Below are 17,575 nucleotides of genomic sequence, written 5' to 3'. Positions count from 1 at the left end.
ACGGGGTTTCACCATGTTGGCCGGGCTGGTCTTGAACTCCTGACCTCAAGTGATCCGCCTGTCTTGGCCTCCCAAAGTGCTGTGATTATAGGCATGAGCCACTGCACCCAGCCTGGAACTTTCTGAATGGAGATATAGTGAGTCTGCCCTGTTGGCCAACATGGTGCCCAGAGCCCCGTACCAGGAGCCTTTTGGTGTCTGGAAAGGAAGGGAGGGAATCGCCTAGAACAAAGTATCACCTTTTTATTTGGCCCTTCTGTATGGAAGTCATCGTGAGGAACAGCCCCACATCTGAAAAAGTCATAACTTGTAGTGGATGAGGAGCTAGTGTGCGTGTGATGCTACTCCCTGCACTTGCCTGGACACAGCCCCTATTGGCCAGCGCTGTGCAAAGCCTGTTAGCAGCACCCCCTGCCGCCAGCCAGACCAGCAGGGCCTCTGGGGGAGCTGGCACTCCCTGGCTCTGGAAACTTGCTCGCAGATGGAATGTGGGAGCCTGTGTCTGTCATTCGCTGAGCCACACCCCCAACAATCTGTAGGACACTCCAGGCCCAGCTAGGAGCTCTGCCAGGATGGACACAGAGGCTGCATCCTCCCTAGATAGGGGCAAGCCAGATAGGGGCAGGGCTGGGATGCAGCCACAGTCCTGGAGGGGGCCAAGGAGAAGGTTATGCTCTGTGGGGGGAGCCTGGTGCAAGGTGGAGTGCATGTGTCATTCCAGACCTGGTGCCTGGCCCCACTTCCCCGCCAGCCTGCCTTCTCCTCCATGACCCTGGCCTAGGGATGGGAAGGAACGGGGGCAATGGATGAGGCCCATGTGGGGTCAGGCCTTCTTGCTGGGACCTGGGAGCCAGCACAGTTTAGGAGGCCTAGGGTGCAGTGTGGAGGTGAGGGGGATAGGGAAGGAAGCTAACCCCCACCTTGCTGGACAGGGTGTATGTGAAAGCTATACCCCACCTGCTCTCTTGGGTATGGACAGCAGAGATTTGGAACTGATTACTAAGAACACCTTTCGTCGTCATCATCCACCTGTCCACCCACCTGTCCCCCCACCTGTCCCTTGCCTGTCAACTCCATTCCTGTGCCCTTCTCTCTGCAGCTGAAGCCCATTATCTCTGACCCTGAGTACCTGCTAGACCAGCACATCCTCATCAGCATCAAGTCCTCTGACAGCGACGAATCCTATGGTAAGGGTCTGTGGGCAGGTGCCACACCTGCCTGTGAGCTGGCGGCCTCTGACGTAGCATTGCCTTCCGGGAGAGCCTAGCTGGCACTTCCGGTCGTGGGCTCCTGCCTCTCCTTTCCTCATCCCATGGCTGCTAGTGGGACTGTCACCACTAAGTCATCTTTCCCTCCCCACTAGGCTTCTGGGCAGGACAGCCAGCAGTGGCAACCCCTTCCATGTATTGAGCCTTCCCTATGTGTGAGATCTGTGCCAGGCGCTTTCCAGTATCATGTGATATAATCTTGACAAGATCTTACTGTTCTCTAATGAGTAAACAGAGGCTCAGAAAGATCAAGTGACTTGCCTGAGTCACGCAGGTAGTGGTGGCTGTGCCCTAATTTGAACCCAGGTCTGCCTGCCCTTCTCTGCTTCTCATGTGTCCTGAGTCAGCCTCCTCAGTTCACAGGTCTGGAGCTGCAGACACCCCCTCTGCTGACCCAGTCTCTAAAACACCTGCTCAGGCACAAAGGGGCTGCTGCTTCTGCCCCCAAGGGGCCACCCTCTGCCCGAAGACCCCCTCTCCCCAGCCAGAGCAATTTGGGCTGAGGTGTGGTTCAGGGTCCTCTGAGTGGGACTTGGGGTACTGGAAACACCAGCTCAGGGCTCTCTGGTCTTCTGTTCACCATTGCCTGGTGCCCAGACCAGGCAAGCTGTGGAGGCCTGTGGCCAGAGAGACACCACGGGCTTTTGTACCATCTCTGCCTGTTTGTGGCTCCAGCCCAAAGTCAGGCTCACCCTTGCTAGACCACATGTGTGGCTAGACCATGGGGTGAGAGAGGCAGAGAGAGCTTGGAGGGGACAGAGAGAGGCAGGAAGCAGGAGCCAGACCAAGCCTCTCCTTACAAGCCAAGCTAAGAGCAAATACCTTATCCCGAGGGCAGTAGGGAGCCATTGGAGATTCAAGCGAGGAAGTAACAGGATCAGATTCACACCTTGGAAATCTGCATCTGCAGTGATCAAGATAACAGATGAGTGAGCCATAATAGAAGTAGTGACAGTAAAAAAGGAGAGAAGAGGATAACATTGAGAGGAATGGAGTAGAAAACTATCTGGGCCTGGGATTGGGGAAAGGGTCTGTATTAGTCTGTTCTCATGCTGCCGTAAGGACATACCTAAGACGGGTAATTTATAAAGGAAAGAGGTGTAATTGATTCACAGTTCTGCAGGGCTGGGGAGGCCTCAAGAAACTTACAATCATGGCAGAAGAGGAAGCAAACACATCTTTCTTCACATGATGGCAGGAAGGAGAAGTCGGTGCCCATTGATAGGGGAAGCTCCTTATAAAACCATCAGATCTCTTGAGAACTCACTCACCATCACCACCACTATCACTATCACTATTGAGAAAAGGATGGGGTAAACCACCCCCATGATTCAATTGTCTCCACCTGGTCCCTCCGATGACACATGGGGATTGTGGGAACGACAATTCAAGAAGAGATTTGGGTGGGGACACAGCCAAACCATATCAGGGTCTGAGCGGCTGCATGAATGATGCTTCCACTTCTTGCACTGGGTTAGGTGTAGTGCCCTGGGTAAGGGAGACCAAGGCACAGCCACAGCGTACGAGGAAGACCAGAATGCTGTAGTGTTGGGGACACCATCAGAAGAGTTGGGTCAAGAAGAGGGTGTGGTTACAATAGCAAATGTGGCCAAGGGACCCAACACAAAGACCGAGCGTCCCTTAGATGGAGTGACTCAGACCATCAGCAGACTTGGTGAGCACAGTGTCCATGGAAGGGCTGGGGTGACATCAGACCACAGCACCTAGGGGTGAACAAGGCATGAGGAGGGAGGCAGAGGAGAATGTGCCTGGGTCAAGGGAGCACATCCGTCCACGTGCTTATTTATTTGAAATGGAAGACCTTTGAATGCTGCTCGGTGGAAGTCACTAAAGAGGAAGAGGCTGCAGACACAAAGGAAAGCCCCGCGCATAGTCGCCACTGTGCAGGCTCTGCCAACACCTGGGTGTGGGCACTGTCGCTCCCCTCCTTGGGGAGGTGAGGAAAGGAGGTTGGGAGACCTGAAGGTCACGCCGCTACTGAGTAGCTTGTTGGAGGCAACTACGTGATCTTGGGCCTGAGCCCAGGCGGCTCTTCCCCGTTCCCAGTGCAGCACTGGCAAGAGGGTCCCTGAGCCGGAGGAGGGGTGGGAAGAGCCTAAGGAGTGTGATGGCCCTAATAGGGATCCCCTCGTCACAGATGCAAGAGCATCTGAGTGGCTGCTGAAATGTTTGAAGCTTTGATGGCAGAAAACAGGCAGTACACAAAACACACACTTCATTTTCTCACTCAAATCCTGTATTTCTACGACACAGCAAGACCCTGTCTTTAAAAATAATATATTGTAATCCTCCTTTGTTTCTTCCGCTTCATATTCATACTCACAAACGCATATCATCATAATGAAAAGGAGAAAAGTCAACAGTCTCATTCCATAATCATTTTTATTTTGGTTTCACATTTCCAGCCTCATACATAGGCATACCTAGATTTTCATACTTACTATCACAGAAACATCATTTTATACTCTGCTTCCTTCACCTGGTGTTAGATGAAACACATTTTCCATGATTCTCCTGCCCCACCTTTGTGACTGTTCCTTTTGATGGCTGCATTATATTCCACGGACTTACTGCATGCTCATTTTAAAAGTACTATTATTGAGGCTCTGTCAGTTGTTTTTGTTGGTGCTATCAGTAACACTGAGATGAATCTCTTTGTGGACATTTTTTATTATTCTTCAGCTACATTTTTTATTCCTTTGAATAATCTCTTTAGGACAGGTTCCCATGTTTGCCAGATCAGAGGGTGTCAATCAGTGTTTGTGCTTCTTTGTGCTCGACACCAAACTGATTGCCATAAAGGCTGTCTCAGCTGACCTCACCACGGATAGGCTTCCCCAGATCCTTGCTGGCATTTGGTGGTTTTGTTTTTTTGTTTTTGGAGGCCAGAGTGCAGTGGCACGATCTTGGCTCACTGCAACCTCCGCTTCCCAGATTCAAGAGATTCTCCTGCCTCAGCATCCTGAGTAGCTGGGATTACAGGCATGCACCACCACCCCTGGCTAATTTTTGTAATTTTTCGTAGAGAGGGGGTTTCACCATGTTGGCCAGGCTGGTCTTGAACTCCTGACCTCAAGCGAACAGCCCGCCTTGGCCTCCCAAAGTGCTGGGATTACAGGCGTGAGCCACCGTGCCCAGTGCGTTGGGTGTTATTTTTCTCCCTTCCTATCTACACTAACTTCATGTCTGTGAAAGAGCAACTTAGTGATTCCTTAGTTTGCATTTTTGATGGCTAGGAAAGTGGAACTATTTCCCATTTATTAAAATTAACCAGCTGCAATTCTTTTTGTGTGAAACGTCTGTCTGTATTATCTGTTCATGCATCTGCTGGGGATTTGATTTTGAGGAGTTCCTTGTGGAGTTCAGATGGAGTACCCTCTTGCCTGGGGAGCTGGCTGCAGATACTGTTCCCAATCAGTTTCCTTTTTATTTTGGGTTTTTTCTCTGTGCAAGTTTTAAACTTGCATGTCCTCTTGCCCGCCAATTTTGTTCTGTCATGTCTTATACTGCATCAGATCTTGGGAAGTTTTCATTCCCTACAGCAATCAGATGAGTGTTTAATTCTGTCTTTCTGCTGCATTTTCTACAATATAATTTTTTTTACATCAACTAATTCACCTTTTGTTCTAAGACTTGAGATATTTGCCCCCAAAGTACTGTGGTGTTGTTCTGACAGATTTATTAAATAACCCTTGCCTGGGCCATAGTCTCAAAGGACTGTCTTTGGATGACAGAGCCAACTCTCCGGCCAAGAGTTTGGTGTTTCCACCATGAAAAGGCAGGGTCTTCACCCAGCTGTCTCCCACTTTCCCCACAGGCGAGGGCTGCATTGCCCTTCGGTTAGAGGCCACAGAAACGCAGCTGCCCATCTACACGCCTCTCACCCACCATGGGGAGTTGACAGGCCACTTCCGGGGGGAGATCAAGCTGCAGACCTCTCAGGGCAAGACGAGGGAGAAGCTCTATGGTAAGCAGCAAGCCCCTCCCCAGCGCCCTCTTCAGCCCCCCACTTAGGGACAGGAACGCGCTTTCTCTCAGGAAAGCTGTCAAATATTTTCTCTGCTGCGGCCTCAGAGCAGAAATACAGCACTGGAAAAGATCTCAGACAATCTGGCCCAACCCTCACTCAACTCAAAAATTTCCCAACAGAACCCAACATCCAGCACCCCCAGATCGCCCTCCCCGACCCTGTGGATTTTTTAGGGCCCCAAACCTCACCTATCAGCCTTTAGGCCTTGTCATTCCCCCATTATCACCTCCGCTAAAAGAAGGACCCAAGGTACCAAGTGAACCTACCTCTTGTTAAATGGCTCCTTCCAGGCTGTCCGGGGAAGACCACAGCTACAGTTGCAGTTGAGATTTAGAATTTCTTGGGCGACCTCTGCTTGTCCACACAGCCACACGGTGCCCACTCCCATATACAAACAGATCCCCATATGTGCCTAAACCCTGCCCTCATGGTGCCCACCCAGGTTTCTGTACCTTCTAAACTGCTTTTTTTTTTGGGGGGGGGGCGCGTGGACAGAGTCTCACTCTGTGGCTCAGGCTGGAGTGCAGTGGCATGATCTCAGCTCACTGCAACCTCCACTTCTGGGGTTCAACTGATTTTCCATCTTCGGCCTCCAGAGTAGCTGGGACTACAGGCACCCACCACCACGCCCAGCTAATTTTTGTATTTTTAGTAGAGACAGGGTTTCACCATGTTGACTAGGCTGGTCTGGAACTCCTGACCTCAAGTGATCCACCCGTCTCCGCCTCCTGAAGTGCTGGGATTACAGGTGTAACCACCGCACTCAGCCTTTTTTTTTTCTTTCCTTCTTTTTTGGAGACAGGGTCTTACTCTGTAGCCCAGGCTAGAGTGCAGTGGCGCAATCTCAGATCACTGCAACCTCCGCCTCCCAGGTTCAGGCAATTCTCCTGCCTCACCTTCCCGAGTAGCTGGGATTACAGGTGCCCACCACTGGCTAATTTTTGTATTTTTAGTAGAGACAGGGTTTCACCATGTTGGCCAGACTGGTTTGGAACTCCTGACCTGAAATGACACACCTGCCTCGGCCTCCCAAAGTGCTGGGGTTACAGGCATGAGCCATCGCACCTGGCCTGTTTATTTTAATCTGACAAAACATACTTGCCTGTTTTGTTCCTTGCTGAGACGAATAAGTTGGAAATGTCACATGAAATGACAACTCTGGATCCCAACTCTCCTCTCTGTGGATCCACAGCAGGCATAACTAATCAATCACTGATCTTGCTTAACTCACCTCCCCAGGTACTCACTATTCACTGTGCAGCTTCAGCCTGCAAACGGAAACCCCTTTGCCATCCCTCGCCTAAGCTCTGGAAGCTGGGCCCTCACGTGCTCTTTCCCACCCTTTCCTTCCAGACTTCGTGAAGACGGAGCGTGATGAGTCCAGTGGGCCAAAGACCCTGAAGAGCCTCACCAGCCACGACCCCATGAAGCAGTGGGAAGCCACCAGCAGGTAAATTGGGCATGGGGTGGGTGTTGGGGGGTGGATATCAGGGACTCATGACAAATTAGCATGGTTTGGCCGGGCGTGATGGTTCATGCCTGTAATCCCGGGACTTTGGGAGGCCAAGGCTGGAGGATCATTTGAGCCTAGGAGTTTGAGACCAGCCTGGGCAACATATCGAGACCCTGTCTCTACAAAAAAATTTTTGGCTAGGTGCGGTGGTTCATGCCTGTAATCCCAGCACTTTGGGAGGCCAAGATGGGTGGATCACTTGAGGTCAGGAGTTTGAGACTAGCCTGGCCAACATGGTGAAACCCCATCTCTACTAAAAATACAAAAATTAGCTGGGCGTGGTGGCACATGCCTGTAATCCCAGCTACTCGGAGGGGCTGAGGCAGAAGAATTGCTTGAACCTAGGAGGCAGAGATTGCTGTGAGCTGAGATTTCGCCACTGTACTCCAGCCTGGGTGACAGAGCAAGACTCTGTCTCAATAATAATAATAACAATAAGCTGGGTGTAGTAGTCCTAACTACTTGGGAGGCTGAGATGGAAGGATTGCTTCAGCCCAAAAGGCTGAGGCTGCAGTGAGCTGTGATTGTGTCACTGCACTCCAGCCTAGGCAAGAGAGTAAGACCTTGTCTCAAAAAAACAAAACAAAACACTAGCATGGCTCTGCAGACCCAGGGCCTGTGAGAAGTTGAACTGAAGCACAGAGAAACCCAGGACACAGGAGAAAGAAGCTCCAGCCCAGAAGAGGTGCTCTCCTGCCTCCTCTGTGAGTCTGTTGACCGCTGGGGAGGTTGGCGTGACTGTGACAAAGCTGGGGAAACTCTAACGTGATGGAAAGTTGTTTGACTCAGCTAACATTTGTTGAGTCCCTATGATGTGTCCAGTTCTAGAGAAATCAAGGCAAATTCAGTGCAGTCCCTGACTTAGGAATTTGCGGCCTAGTGCATGAAGAAGTGACTGTGGAGAGGATGGAGAGATTCCAAGTCTACAGATGGTGGCTGTGTCTCCTGTGGGACAGAGGACACCAGCAATCATGGGATCTGTGGCCACCAAACCCCACCCTATAGCTAGCAAGAAAAATCACGGGGGGAAAATGCACACCGGTTGCTCTTGGCAGAGACTGAACTGAGAATAGTACAGATGTTAAAGTCTGTATTACCAGAATACAGACGTCCTTGGTAGCAGGGCTGCCCTAACTCACCGATGTGGTCTCGAGTTCCAGAATCAAGTTCTGGTCTCTTTGCCAGCTCACCAACCGGGGAGGCAGAACCATGCCAGCAGCAGACACAGCTTGTTCCTCTCCTCCCTCCCTTCCCCACAACACTTGTCCCCACCAACGCTTGCCCTCACCCCAGCCACCCCCGCTGCACACAGGAATTGTCATCTCTAGCGCATTCCCTGATCCAATTCCAGCTTCCGATGTTCACAGCCGTGGGCACACAAGCATCCCCTTTCCCTCTTTCCCTCCCATGATAATCCCATCAGCAAATGCATCCTGGCTCTGAAGTGTCTACTGGGTTCCAGAATCAGGATCAGTGTAGGGAAACAAATTCTTTTCCATTTTGACTAGCATGAGAACGAGCATTTATTTCTGAAGCAGGCAGTGGTGAATGGGAACAAGGTACAGCTTGGAACCAGGCTGGCGGAGCACAGGGGAGCTGTGGAGTGTCCCTGACAGCCTATATACTCAGAACTCAGTTCTCAGGAGGCCGGCGCCTGACACAGTGGCAGCGCGCAGTGTGTCTGTTGGGGCCACCTTGCCCGGGTCTGGGCCATCCCCTCCATAGCTTTAAGCTGACTGCCCCCCATTCCAGGCTCCAGCCTTGATCTCTGTGACCTCACACTCATTTTTCTAAATATGCACATGGCTGTCTCTATGCTGACACTGCACACACAAACATGTGGGCTGATGTGTTCCAGAAGAATCCCTGCCAGAGTCTGCCCTGAAAACCCCCTCCTTCCTGCCACCCAGGCTAGCCCCCACCATTTCTCTGCCCTGCCAGCCTTGCTAGCTTCTCACTCCATCCTCTGCACCTGCTCACCAGCCTTCGGACCATCCAGGAACAGGCCAAGCCCCTCTCACCTGGAGGCCTTTGCATGTGCTCTTACCACTGCCGAGAACACTCTCCCCTTCTTTCTCTCTTATCTGCTTATCTTCTTATCTCAGCTAAAAGACCACCTCCTCAGATGGGGCCTCCTGGGGTCACCCAATGCCCAGTGGGTCCCAGCACTTCACTAGTCCCCATCTCTGCCCCTTTTTATTCTCAGACTTCATCACTACATCAATACCGTGTCTCTGTGCCACTGAGCTTGTTTTTCTCTTCCATCAAAAGTGAGTTCCATAAGAACAGAGACCACGGCTGCCTCACTCACAGCCATATTCCCTCCTCCCAGCCTGGGCCGGGTGCTTACGAGGCCCTCAATAACTACAGTGTTGCATGGATAGATGAATGAATGAATGGATCACTGCCCAAGAGGTGAAGGAGTTGAGGAGAGCCCGAGAGAGCCCCAGGGTTATCAGAGGACACTTTCCTTGGGCTGGTGCTGACCCCGAGAAGAGAAGGGACCCCTGAGATGTGACTCTATGTCTTCCCTGCAGGGCCCCTCCATGCAGTGGCTCCAGCATCACCGAAATCATCAACCCCAACTACATGGGAGTGGGGCCCTTCGGGCCACCAATGCCCCTGCACGTGAAGCAGACCTTGTCCCCTGACCAGCAGCCCACAGCCTGGAGCTACGACCAGCCACCCAAGGACTCCCCCCTGGGGCCCTGCAGGGGAGAAAGTCCTCCGACACCTCCCTGCCAGCCGCCCATATCACCCAAGAAGTTTTTACCCTCGACAGCAAACCGGGGTCTCCCCCCAAGGACACAGGACTCAAGGTGAGCATCCTCTTCATTAAGATGGCTCCCTCCCTCCTTATGAAAGCGCCTTGGGCTTTCACCCTAGAATGGAAGCCTCATAAGGGCCACAATTTGTGTCCACTTGGCTCATGACTTATCCCTGGGGCCTGAACACAGCAGACCACTGACATGTATGTGGAGTCTTCCACGTCCTAACCTATTAGTGCAACTCGATTTCTTTTTAAAGCGTAAAAATTTGTAAAGCTATTGCCAAGAAAAGGAACCTCCTATAAAAACTATATACATATCAAAAAACATGTTTCAGGCTGGGCATGGTGGCTCACGCCTGTAATCCCAGCACTTTGGGAGGCCAAGGCAGGTGGATCACCTGCGATCAGGAGTTCTAGACCAGCCTGACCAACAAGGAAAAACCCCATCTCTACTAAAAATACAAAATTAGCCCGGGGTGGTGGCGTGGGCCAGTAATCCCAGCTACTTGGGAGGCTGAGGCAGGAGAATTGCTTGAACCCGGGAGGTGGAGGTTGCGGTGCACCGAGATCACGCCATTGCACTCCAGCCTGGGCAACAAGAGTGAAACTCTGTCTCAAAAAACAACAAATAGGCCGGGCGCGGTGGCTCACGCCTGTAATCCCAGCACTTTGGGAGGCCGAGGCGGGCGGATCACGAGGTCAGGAGATCGAGACCATGGTGAAACCCCATCTCTACCAAAAATACAAAAAATTAGCCGGGCGTGGTGGCGGGCGCCTGTAGTCCCAGCTACTCGGAGAGGCTGAGGCAGGAGAATGGCGTGAGCCCGGGAGGCAGAGGTTGCAGTGAGCCGAGATCGCGCGACAGAGCAAGACTCCGTCTCAAAAAAAAAAAAAAAAAAAAAAAAAACAAATTTCGGCTGGGCATGGTGGCTCACGCCTGTAATCCCAGCACTTTGGGAGGCTGAGGTGGGTGGGTCACTTGAGATTAAAGTTTGAGTCCAGCCTGGCCAACGAGGTGAAACCCCGTCTCTACTGAAAATACAAAAATTAGCTGGGCATGGTGGCTCACACCTGTAATCCTAGCTGAGGCAGGAGAATCGCTTGAGCCCAGGAGGCAGAGGTTGCAGTGAGCCAAGATTGCACCACTGCACTCCAGCCTGGGTGACAGAGTGAGACTCTGTTTCAAAAAAAAAAAAAAAAAAAAAATGCTTGGTGCGGTGGCTCACGCCTGTAATCCCAACACTTTGGGAGGCCGAGGCAGACAAATCTTGAGGTCAGGAGATCAAGACCATCCTGGCTAACACAGTAAAACCCCATCTCTACTAAAAATACAAAAAATTAGCTAGATGTGCTGGTACGCACCTGTAGTCCCAGCTACTCGGGAGGCTGAGGCAGGAGAATCGCTTGCACCCGGGAGGCGGAGGTTGCGGTGAGCTGAGATCACGCCACTGCACTCCAGCCTGGGCGACAGAGCGAGACTCTCAAAATAAAAGAAAAAAAATGTTTCTAGAGCTAGTTAACCTTCGGGCATCTCCCGCTCCCTAGAGGGCCCCGTGGAACAGGGCGGGAGTTTCCGTGTAGAGCCTGCTCGCACCCTCCAGTTCCCCTTTTTTCCCGACCACGAGGTTCCCTGTTCTATAAGCAGCTTCCTAGTCTCTCCTGTGGGGGACACTTAGTTAGAAACTGGAACTAGGGATATAAAAGGCAGGGCAGCCAGCCTGCAGAGAGAGGAGGCCTGGCCCTGAAACTCTGGGGAAGCCCCGGACGGTGGAGAAAACTGATCTGAGTCTAGAACTGGTTCAGGCAGAAGAATGGAAGCCAGATAGGAGACCGGGCTGGGCAGCCGAGGAACGGGGTCAGCACTTCCCAAAGGCACAGCCGCTCTCTGGTGCTGCTGGAACAGAGCAGAGCTAAGCATGGGCCCCTAGTGGATACACAAGTGGGGACCTCTACATGTTTCTAGTAGCCGCAAGATGACAGACGTGAAAGTGCAGGCCCAATTACCAACGATTTAAGATGGGCAAAATAGCATGAACACTGTCTTGCCTTGAGGCTCTTTGCTGGTTTATCATAACCTCAGGGGTTCACTCTCAGCCTCTCTTCCCCTAACACTGGTTTTTTCTTCATCTTTTTTCCATGAGGACTTGGGTGCTGTCTGCCACACGGGGCAGAGCCAGCAGCGGGTGTGTTCTCCATCACACTGTCCTCCAGCTCCACCCTTCCCAGGGCTGACCTGGCAGGGTCTTCCTCTGGATGGAGGAGCTGTTGACAGTCTCATTTCTCAAGATGTGTGAGATATGCTCTAAAAAACGGATAGGCCGGGCACGGTGGCTCATGCCTGTAATCTCAGCACTTTGGGAAGCCAAGGTGGGCAGATCACTTGAGGTCAGGAGTTTGAGACCAGCCTAACCAACACGGTGAAACCCCATCTCTACTAAAAATACAAAAATCAGCCGGGCGTAGTGGCCCACACCTGTAATCCCAGCTACTCAGGAGTCTCTGAGACACGAGAATCGCTTGAACCCGGGAGGCGGAGGTTGCAGTGAGCTGAGGTCATGCCACTGCACTTTAGCCTGGGTGACAGAGCAAGACTCAGTCTCAAAAAAAAAATAGATGAGAGGAAGTCGGGAAGAGAGAGAGAAAAGGACAGGACAGGATAGCCCTGAAGCTCAGCTCAGCTGTCTCTCTCTTTACCTCTGTACAGAGTGTGTTGATAGGATGTCAGACCCTGGTCATTCATTCCCTAAGAAACTTGGAGGGAGGAGAAACAGCCTCAGTTTCCTGCCCTGGAAATATGAGGACAAAAGGCACTATTCAGTGAGTATCAAGGTGCTTGTGTGGCCACCTCTTTGGAGACCCCAGGAAATGGAGCTCTAAGCAACCAGAAAGAAAAAGCATGATTATTTGTGTAAGTGAATGCTTTTCAGTTCCCAAAGCGAATGGATCTTGGTGCGTAACAATGAGCACACAGCTTGGTGGGAGCATGTTCCCCACAGCCCCATGGTGACAGCTGCAGACAGGCTGCCATCCATGGGCAAGGGGCCCCCAGGGTGCGCTTCTAACTCACTGCTCACCAAGGAGGCGCTTGGAGCCTGGAGCCCTGCAGTTCGCACACCTGCCTCATCCCTTTCCGCTGCTCCAGGTCCCAGGCTCAGCCAGAGCAAAGGCTGTGGAAGGGGGTGTTACAAGCACCATCAGTGTTTCCCCAACATCACCCAGACCCAAGTGCAGGGACTGACCTTCCCGGTTTGCCAAGTACTGTCCCAGTTTTAGCACTGAAAGTCTCACATCTCAGGAAACCCTTCAGTCCTGCGCAAGCCAGGACAACTGGTGACCCCAGATCAAAGCTGTGCAGTTAGGAAGGGGACTCTTCTCAGCCCCTGGCCACTGCTTAGCTGCTTTAGAGATGAGACTCTGGTCTCCTGAATCTGAGAAGTACAGTCATTTGCTGCAGAAATCAACTCGTCCCCTAGATATCGGTTCCCTTATTCAACAACTGTGGCCTGCTATAGGAGTCAATTTCTTGTTACCTTTGGTCAGGGGAATAAGACTTACTTTCGAGCTTTTCATGGTTTTCCCCAGTCTTCCCCGCCCGCCCCCACCAAGCTTCCCCTCTCTGAGTGCAACAGAAGCCTCCTCTTAGAGGGAAGCCTTCCCTGGTCTCTATCTCGCTGCTCTTTTCCCAGAGGAGTGAGCTTTGGAATCACAAAAGGGCTTGCACCCAGGGCTCTCCTCCTGGTCCTGCCCCCAGTTCTCTGAAGTGAGCCCCCTCCTCCCATCTCAGCCACTGAGAGAGGGTGGTCAGAGGTCAGAACTTCTTGCTCCTTCATCTGAAAACTTGTGACCATGCCAGTTGCTTGGCAGGTGGGAAGGGGCTGTGGAGAGCAGGCTCATCTGATGAGGATGAGGGGTTGATACTGAGGTGCCATGTAAGTTCTCGCTTCATTTCTCCTACAAATCCTCCAGTGCCGTGCCCCTTGCTCACGGATGCTCTGATGTGAACAGGTTTTATGGTGGAAAAGTTCCCAGGCCAGAACTGAGGCTGTCTTTGAGGACAATTATGATGAACACAGTACTGTTTCCTCTTCCTTTTTTTCACTTGAGGTGAAATTCACTTAACATAAAATTAACCATTTCAAAATGAACAGTTTGCTAGGCTGGGCACAGTGGCTTATGCCTGTAATCCCAGCACTTCGGGAGGCCAAAGTGAGAGGACTGCTTGAAGCCAAGAGTTCAAGACCAGCCTGGGCAATATAGTGAGACTCCCCATCTCTACAAAATAAAACAAAACAAAAAAAATTAGCCAGGCCTGGTGGCATTGCTACTCCCAGCAATGTCCAGCTACTCCCAGCTACTCCCAAGTAGTCTCAGCTACTTGGGAGGCTGAGGGGAAGGATTGCTTGAGCCCAAGAGGTTGAGGCAGCAGTGAGCCATGATCGCACCACTGCACTCCAGCCTGGGCAACGGAGCGAGACTCTGTCTCTAAAACAAAACAAGACAAAACAATTTGGTGCCGTTCAGTACATTTGCAATGTTACACATCCCTATCTAGTTCAGAAACATTTGTATCACCCCAAAGAAAGACCCAGAACCATTAAGCAGCCATGCTCCCATGTCTTCTCCCCTGGACATGTGTCTTCCCTGCTCTGTCCCTGGCTTTAGGCCCAGTGACCTAGGGAAGAACGCAGCGGACACACTGCCTCAGGAGGACCTGCCGCTGACAAAGCCCGAGATGTTTGAGAACCCCCTGTATGGGTCCGTGAGTTCCTTCCCTAAGCCTGCTCCCAGGAAGGACCAGGAATCCCCCAAAATGCCGCGGAAGGAACCCCCGCCCTGCTCGGAACCCGGCATCTTGTCGCCCAGCATCGTGCTCACCAAAGCCCAGGAGGCTGATCGCGGCGAGGGGCCCGGCAAGCAGGTGCCCGCGCCCCGGCTGCGCTCCTTCACCTGCTCGTCCTCTGCCGAGGGCAGGGCGGCCGGCGGGGACAAGAGCCAAGGGAAGCCCAAGACCCCGGTCAGCTCCCAGGCCCCGGTGCCGGCCAAGAGGCCCATCAAGCCTTCCAGATCGGAAATGAACCAGCAGACCCCGCCCACCCCGACGCCGCGGCCGCCGCTGCCAGTCAAGAGCCCGGCGGTGCTGCACCTCCAGCACTCCAAGGGCCGCGACTACCGCGACAACACCGAGCTCCCGCACCACGGCAAGCATCGGCCGCCGGAGGAGGGGCCACCAGGGCCTCTAGGCAGGACTGCCATGCAGGTGCGCTGCGCCACACGTGGGCTCCCGTGCATGTGTGTGTGTGTGCATGCATGAGTGCGTATGTGTGTGCCTATGCATATGTGTGTGCGCGCATGTGTATGTGCGTGCATGTGTGAACGCATGCATGTGCACACATGCGAGTGATGGTCCTGGGAACTGCTCCATGAGAAGGGAGAGTCAGGATTTGAACCCACGCCTGCCTGTCCCACACATCCCTGACCCTGCATTGCCTCTGCAGCAGTTGTTGAAAGGAAGAAAGGCCAGGCTGTGGATAAACTCTTAGTCTAGTGTCAGGCCCAGAGGAAGAAGATTCCATAAAGAAAAGGAGCCTAAATCATTTATATCTCATTGTTATTATTAGAAATTTTGTTGGAAACTGAGTTTTGCCAGGCACGGTGGATCCCGAGGTCAGGAGACTGAGACCACCCTGGCCAACATGGTGAAACCCCGTCTCTACTAAAATACAAAAGATTACCCGGGCATGGTGGCGCACGCCTGTAGTCCCAGCTACTCGGGAGGCTGAGGCAGGGGAATCGCTTGAACCTGGGAGGCAGAGGTTGTGGTGAGCCGAGATCGTGCCACTGCACTCCAGCCTGGTGACAAAGCAAGACTCCGTCTCAAAAAAAAAAAAAAACAAATTAAAAAAAAAACAAAACGGAGTTTCACTCTTTGTTGCCCAGGCTAGAGTCCAGTGGTGTGATCTCAGCTCACTGCAACCTCTGCCTCCTGGGTTCAAGTGATTCTCCTGTCTCAGCCTCCCGAGTAGCTGAGATTACAGGCACCTGCCACCACGCCTGGCTAATTTTTGTATTTTTAGTAGAGATGGGGTTTCACCATGCTGGCCAGGCTGGTCTCGAACTCCTGACCTCAGGTGATCTGCCTGCCTGGGCCTCCCAAAGTTCTGGGATTACAGGTATGAGCCACCACACCCAGCCTCATTGTTATTATTAAGTCACATTCATACTTTCATTTCCCAATATTTTGGAGAATTCAGCACACTTTCCCTCTCCTTCATGTAAAATAAAAAATTTTTTGAGCAAAACTAACAGTGATTAAGAACAGACTCCAGGCCGGGCGTGGTGGTTCATGCCTGTAATCCCAGCATTTTGGGAGGCCGAGGTGGATGGATCACCTGAGGTCAGGAGTTCAAGACCAGCCTAACCAATAGGGTGAAACCCTGTCTCTACTAAAAATACAAAAATTAGCTGGGCATTATGGTGTGCACCTGTAATCCCAGCTACTCGGGAGGCTGAGACAGGAGAATTGCTTGAACCCAGGAGGCGGAGTTTGCAGTGAACCGAGATCGCAACACTGCACTCCAGCCTGGGCGACGGAGTGAGACTCTATCTCAAAAAAAAAAAAAAGAAGAACAGACTGCAGAACCAGGCTATGTTGGGTTTGAATCCCAGCCCTCCCACTTCCTGTCTCTGTGCCTTGAGCCTCAGTTTACTCATCTGTAAAAAGGGGTTGTTAATGGTACCTACCTCATAGACTTAGAATTGCATTGTAGGCTATAATGTATTATTAACATGTATTATCATCTACATAGAAATTACATATTTATATTTATGTATTTACATTGATATTCATTACATATCATTTCATATATATACTATACATATTACATATGTGTATATTATATATATATATATGGTACGTACCTGGGTGTGGTGCTATGCACCTGTAGTCCCAGCTACTGGGGAGGCTGAGGCATGAGGCTAGCTGGAGCCCAAGAATACAAGGCTGCAGTGAGCTATGATTGCACCACTGCACTCCAGACTAGGCGACAGAGTAAGACCCCATTTCTAAAAAACAGTTGTTTTTTTTTAATAAGTAGGTAAAGTACTTAGAACAGTGAGTGCTGGCTCTTCTCAGCTACATGTTAAAGGAAGCCTGTCCTAGCCCACGGCATGCAGGGACCCGGGCCACTTAGTTCAACATGGCCTGGTGAGAATGAGCCCTGACAGCCCTTCTGTTCTTGTCCCACAGTGAAGCCCTCCGTGAGCTGCCAGTGAGTCGGGAGCCCAGAGGAACAGCGCGAAGCCACTGGACCCTCTCCCGGGACCTCCTGCTGGCTCCTCCTGCCCAGCTCCCTATGCAAGGCTTTGTGTTTTCAGGCAAGGGCCTAGCTTCTGTGTGGCCCACGGAGTTCACTGCCTGTGAGACTTGGCACCAAGTGCTGAGGCTGGAAGAAAAACGCACACCAGACGGGCAACAAACGGTCTGGGTCCCCAGCTTGCTCTTGGTACTTGGAACCCCAGTGCTTTGTTGAGGGCGCCATTCTGAAGAAAGGAACTGCAGCGCCGATTCGAGGGTGGAGATATAAATAATAATAATATTAATAATAATAATGGCCACATGGATCGAACACTCACGATGTGCCAAGTGCTGTGCTAAGTGCTTTACAAACATTCGTCATATCAGGATGACCTCGAGAGCTGAGGCTCTAGCCACCTAAAACCACGTGCCCAAACCCACCAGTTTAAAACGGTGTGTGTTCAGAGGGGTGAAAGCATTAAGAAGCCCAGTGCCCTCCTGGAGTGAGACAAGGGCTCGGCCTTAAGGAGCTGAAGAGTCTGGGTAGCTTGTTTAGGGTACAAGAAGCCTGTTCTGTCCAGCTTCAGTGACACAAGCTGCTTTAGCTAAAGTCCCGGGGGCTCCGGCATCGCTGGGCTGAGAGCAGGGATCTACCTGGCTTCTCAGTTCTTTAGTTGGA

General features: G+C 51.8%; 1 protein-coding gene across 1 annotated transcript; it reads left to right on the top strand.

Annotated features, from left to right (window-relative positions):
* The first annotated feature begins 815 nt into the window (after positions 1-815).
* LOC116809740 (phosphatidylinositol 3,4,5-trisphosphate 5-phosphatase 1) lies at positions 816-16,935 on the top strand. Its single transcript, XM_058444205.1, has 7 exons — positions 816-887; positions 1,100-1,187; positions 5,107-5,256; positions 6,673-6,769; positions 9,370-9,651; positions 14,265-14,859; positions 16,849-16,935. The coding sequence occupies exons 1-7, from the start codon at positions 816-818 to the stop codon at positions 16,849-16,851; spliced, it is 1,287 nt and encodes a 428-aa protein (XP_058300188.1). The 3' UTR covers positions 16,852-16,935.
* Positions 16,936-17,575: the final 640 nt, after the last annotated feature.

This window comes from Hylobates moloch, unplaced genomic scaffold (genome assembly GCF_009828535.3).
Source record: "Hylobates moloch isolate HMO894 unplaced genomic scaffold, HMol_V3 SCAFFOLD_1, whole genome shotgun sequence".
NCBI classification, from domain to species: Eukaryota; Metazoa; Chordata; class Mammalia; order Primates; family Hylobatidae; genus Hylobates; species Hylobates moloch.
The sequence above is the reverse complement of the archived record's forward strand: the minus strand, read 5'-3'. Positions and strand labels throughout refer to the sequence as shown.

Bases quoted from the DNA above. Each gene is read 5' to 3' on its own strand.
- LOC116809740 (XM_058444205.1), top strand. From the start codon at position 816: ATGTGGGGTCAGGCCTTCTTGCTGGGACCTGGGAGCCAGCACAGTTTA. The intron at 1,188-5,106 runs GTAAGGGTCTGT...CTTTCCCCACAG, and splicing joins TGACAGCGACGAATCCTATG to GCGAGGGCTGCATTGCCCTT. The intron at 5,257-6,672 runs GTAAGCAGCAAG...CTTTCCTTCCAG, and splicing joins GACGAGGGAGAAGCTCTATG to ACTTCGTGAAGACGGAGCGT.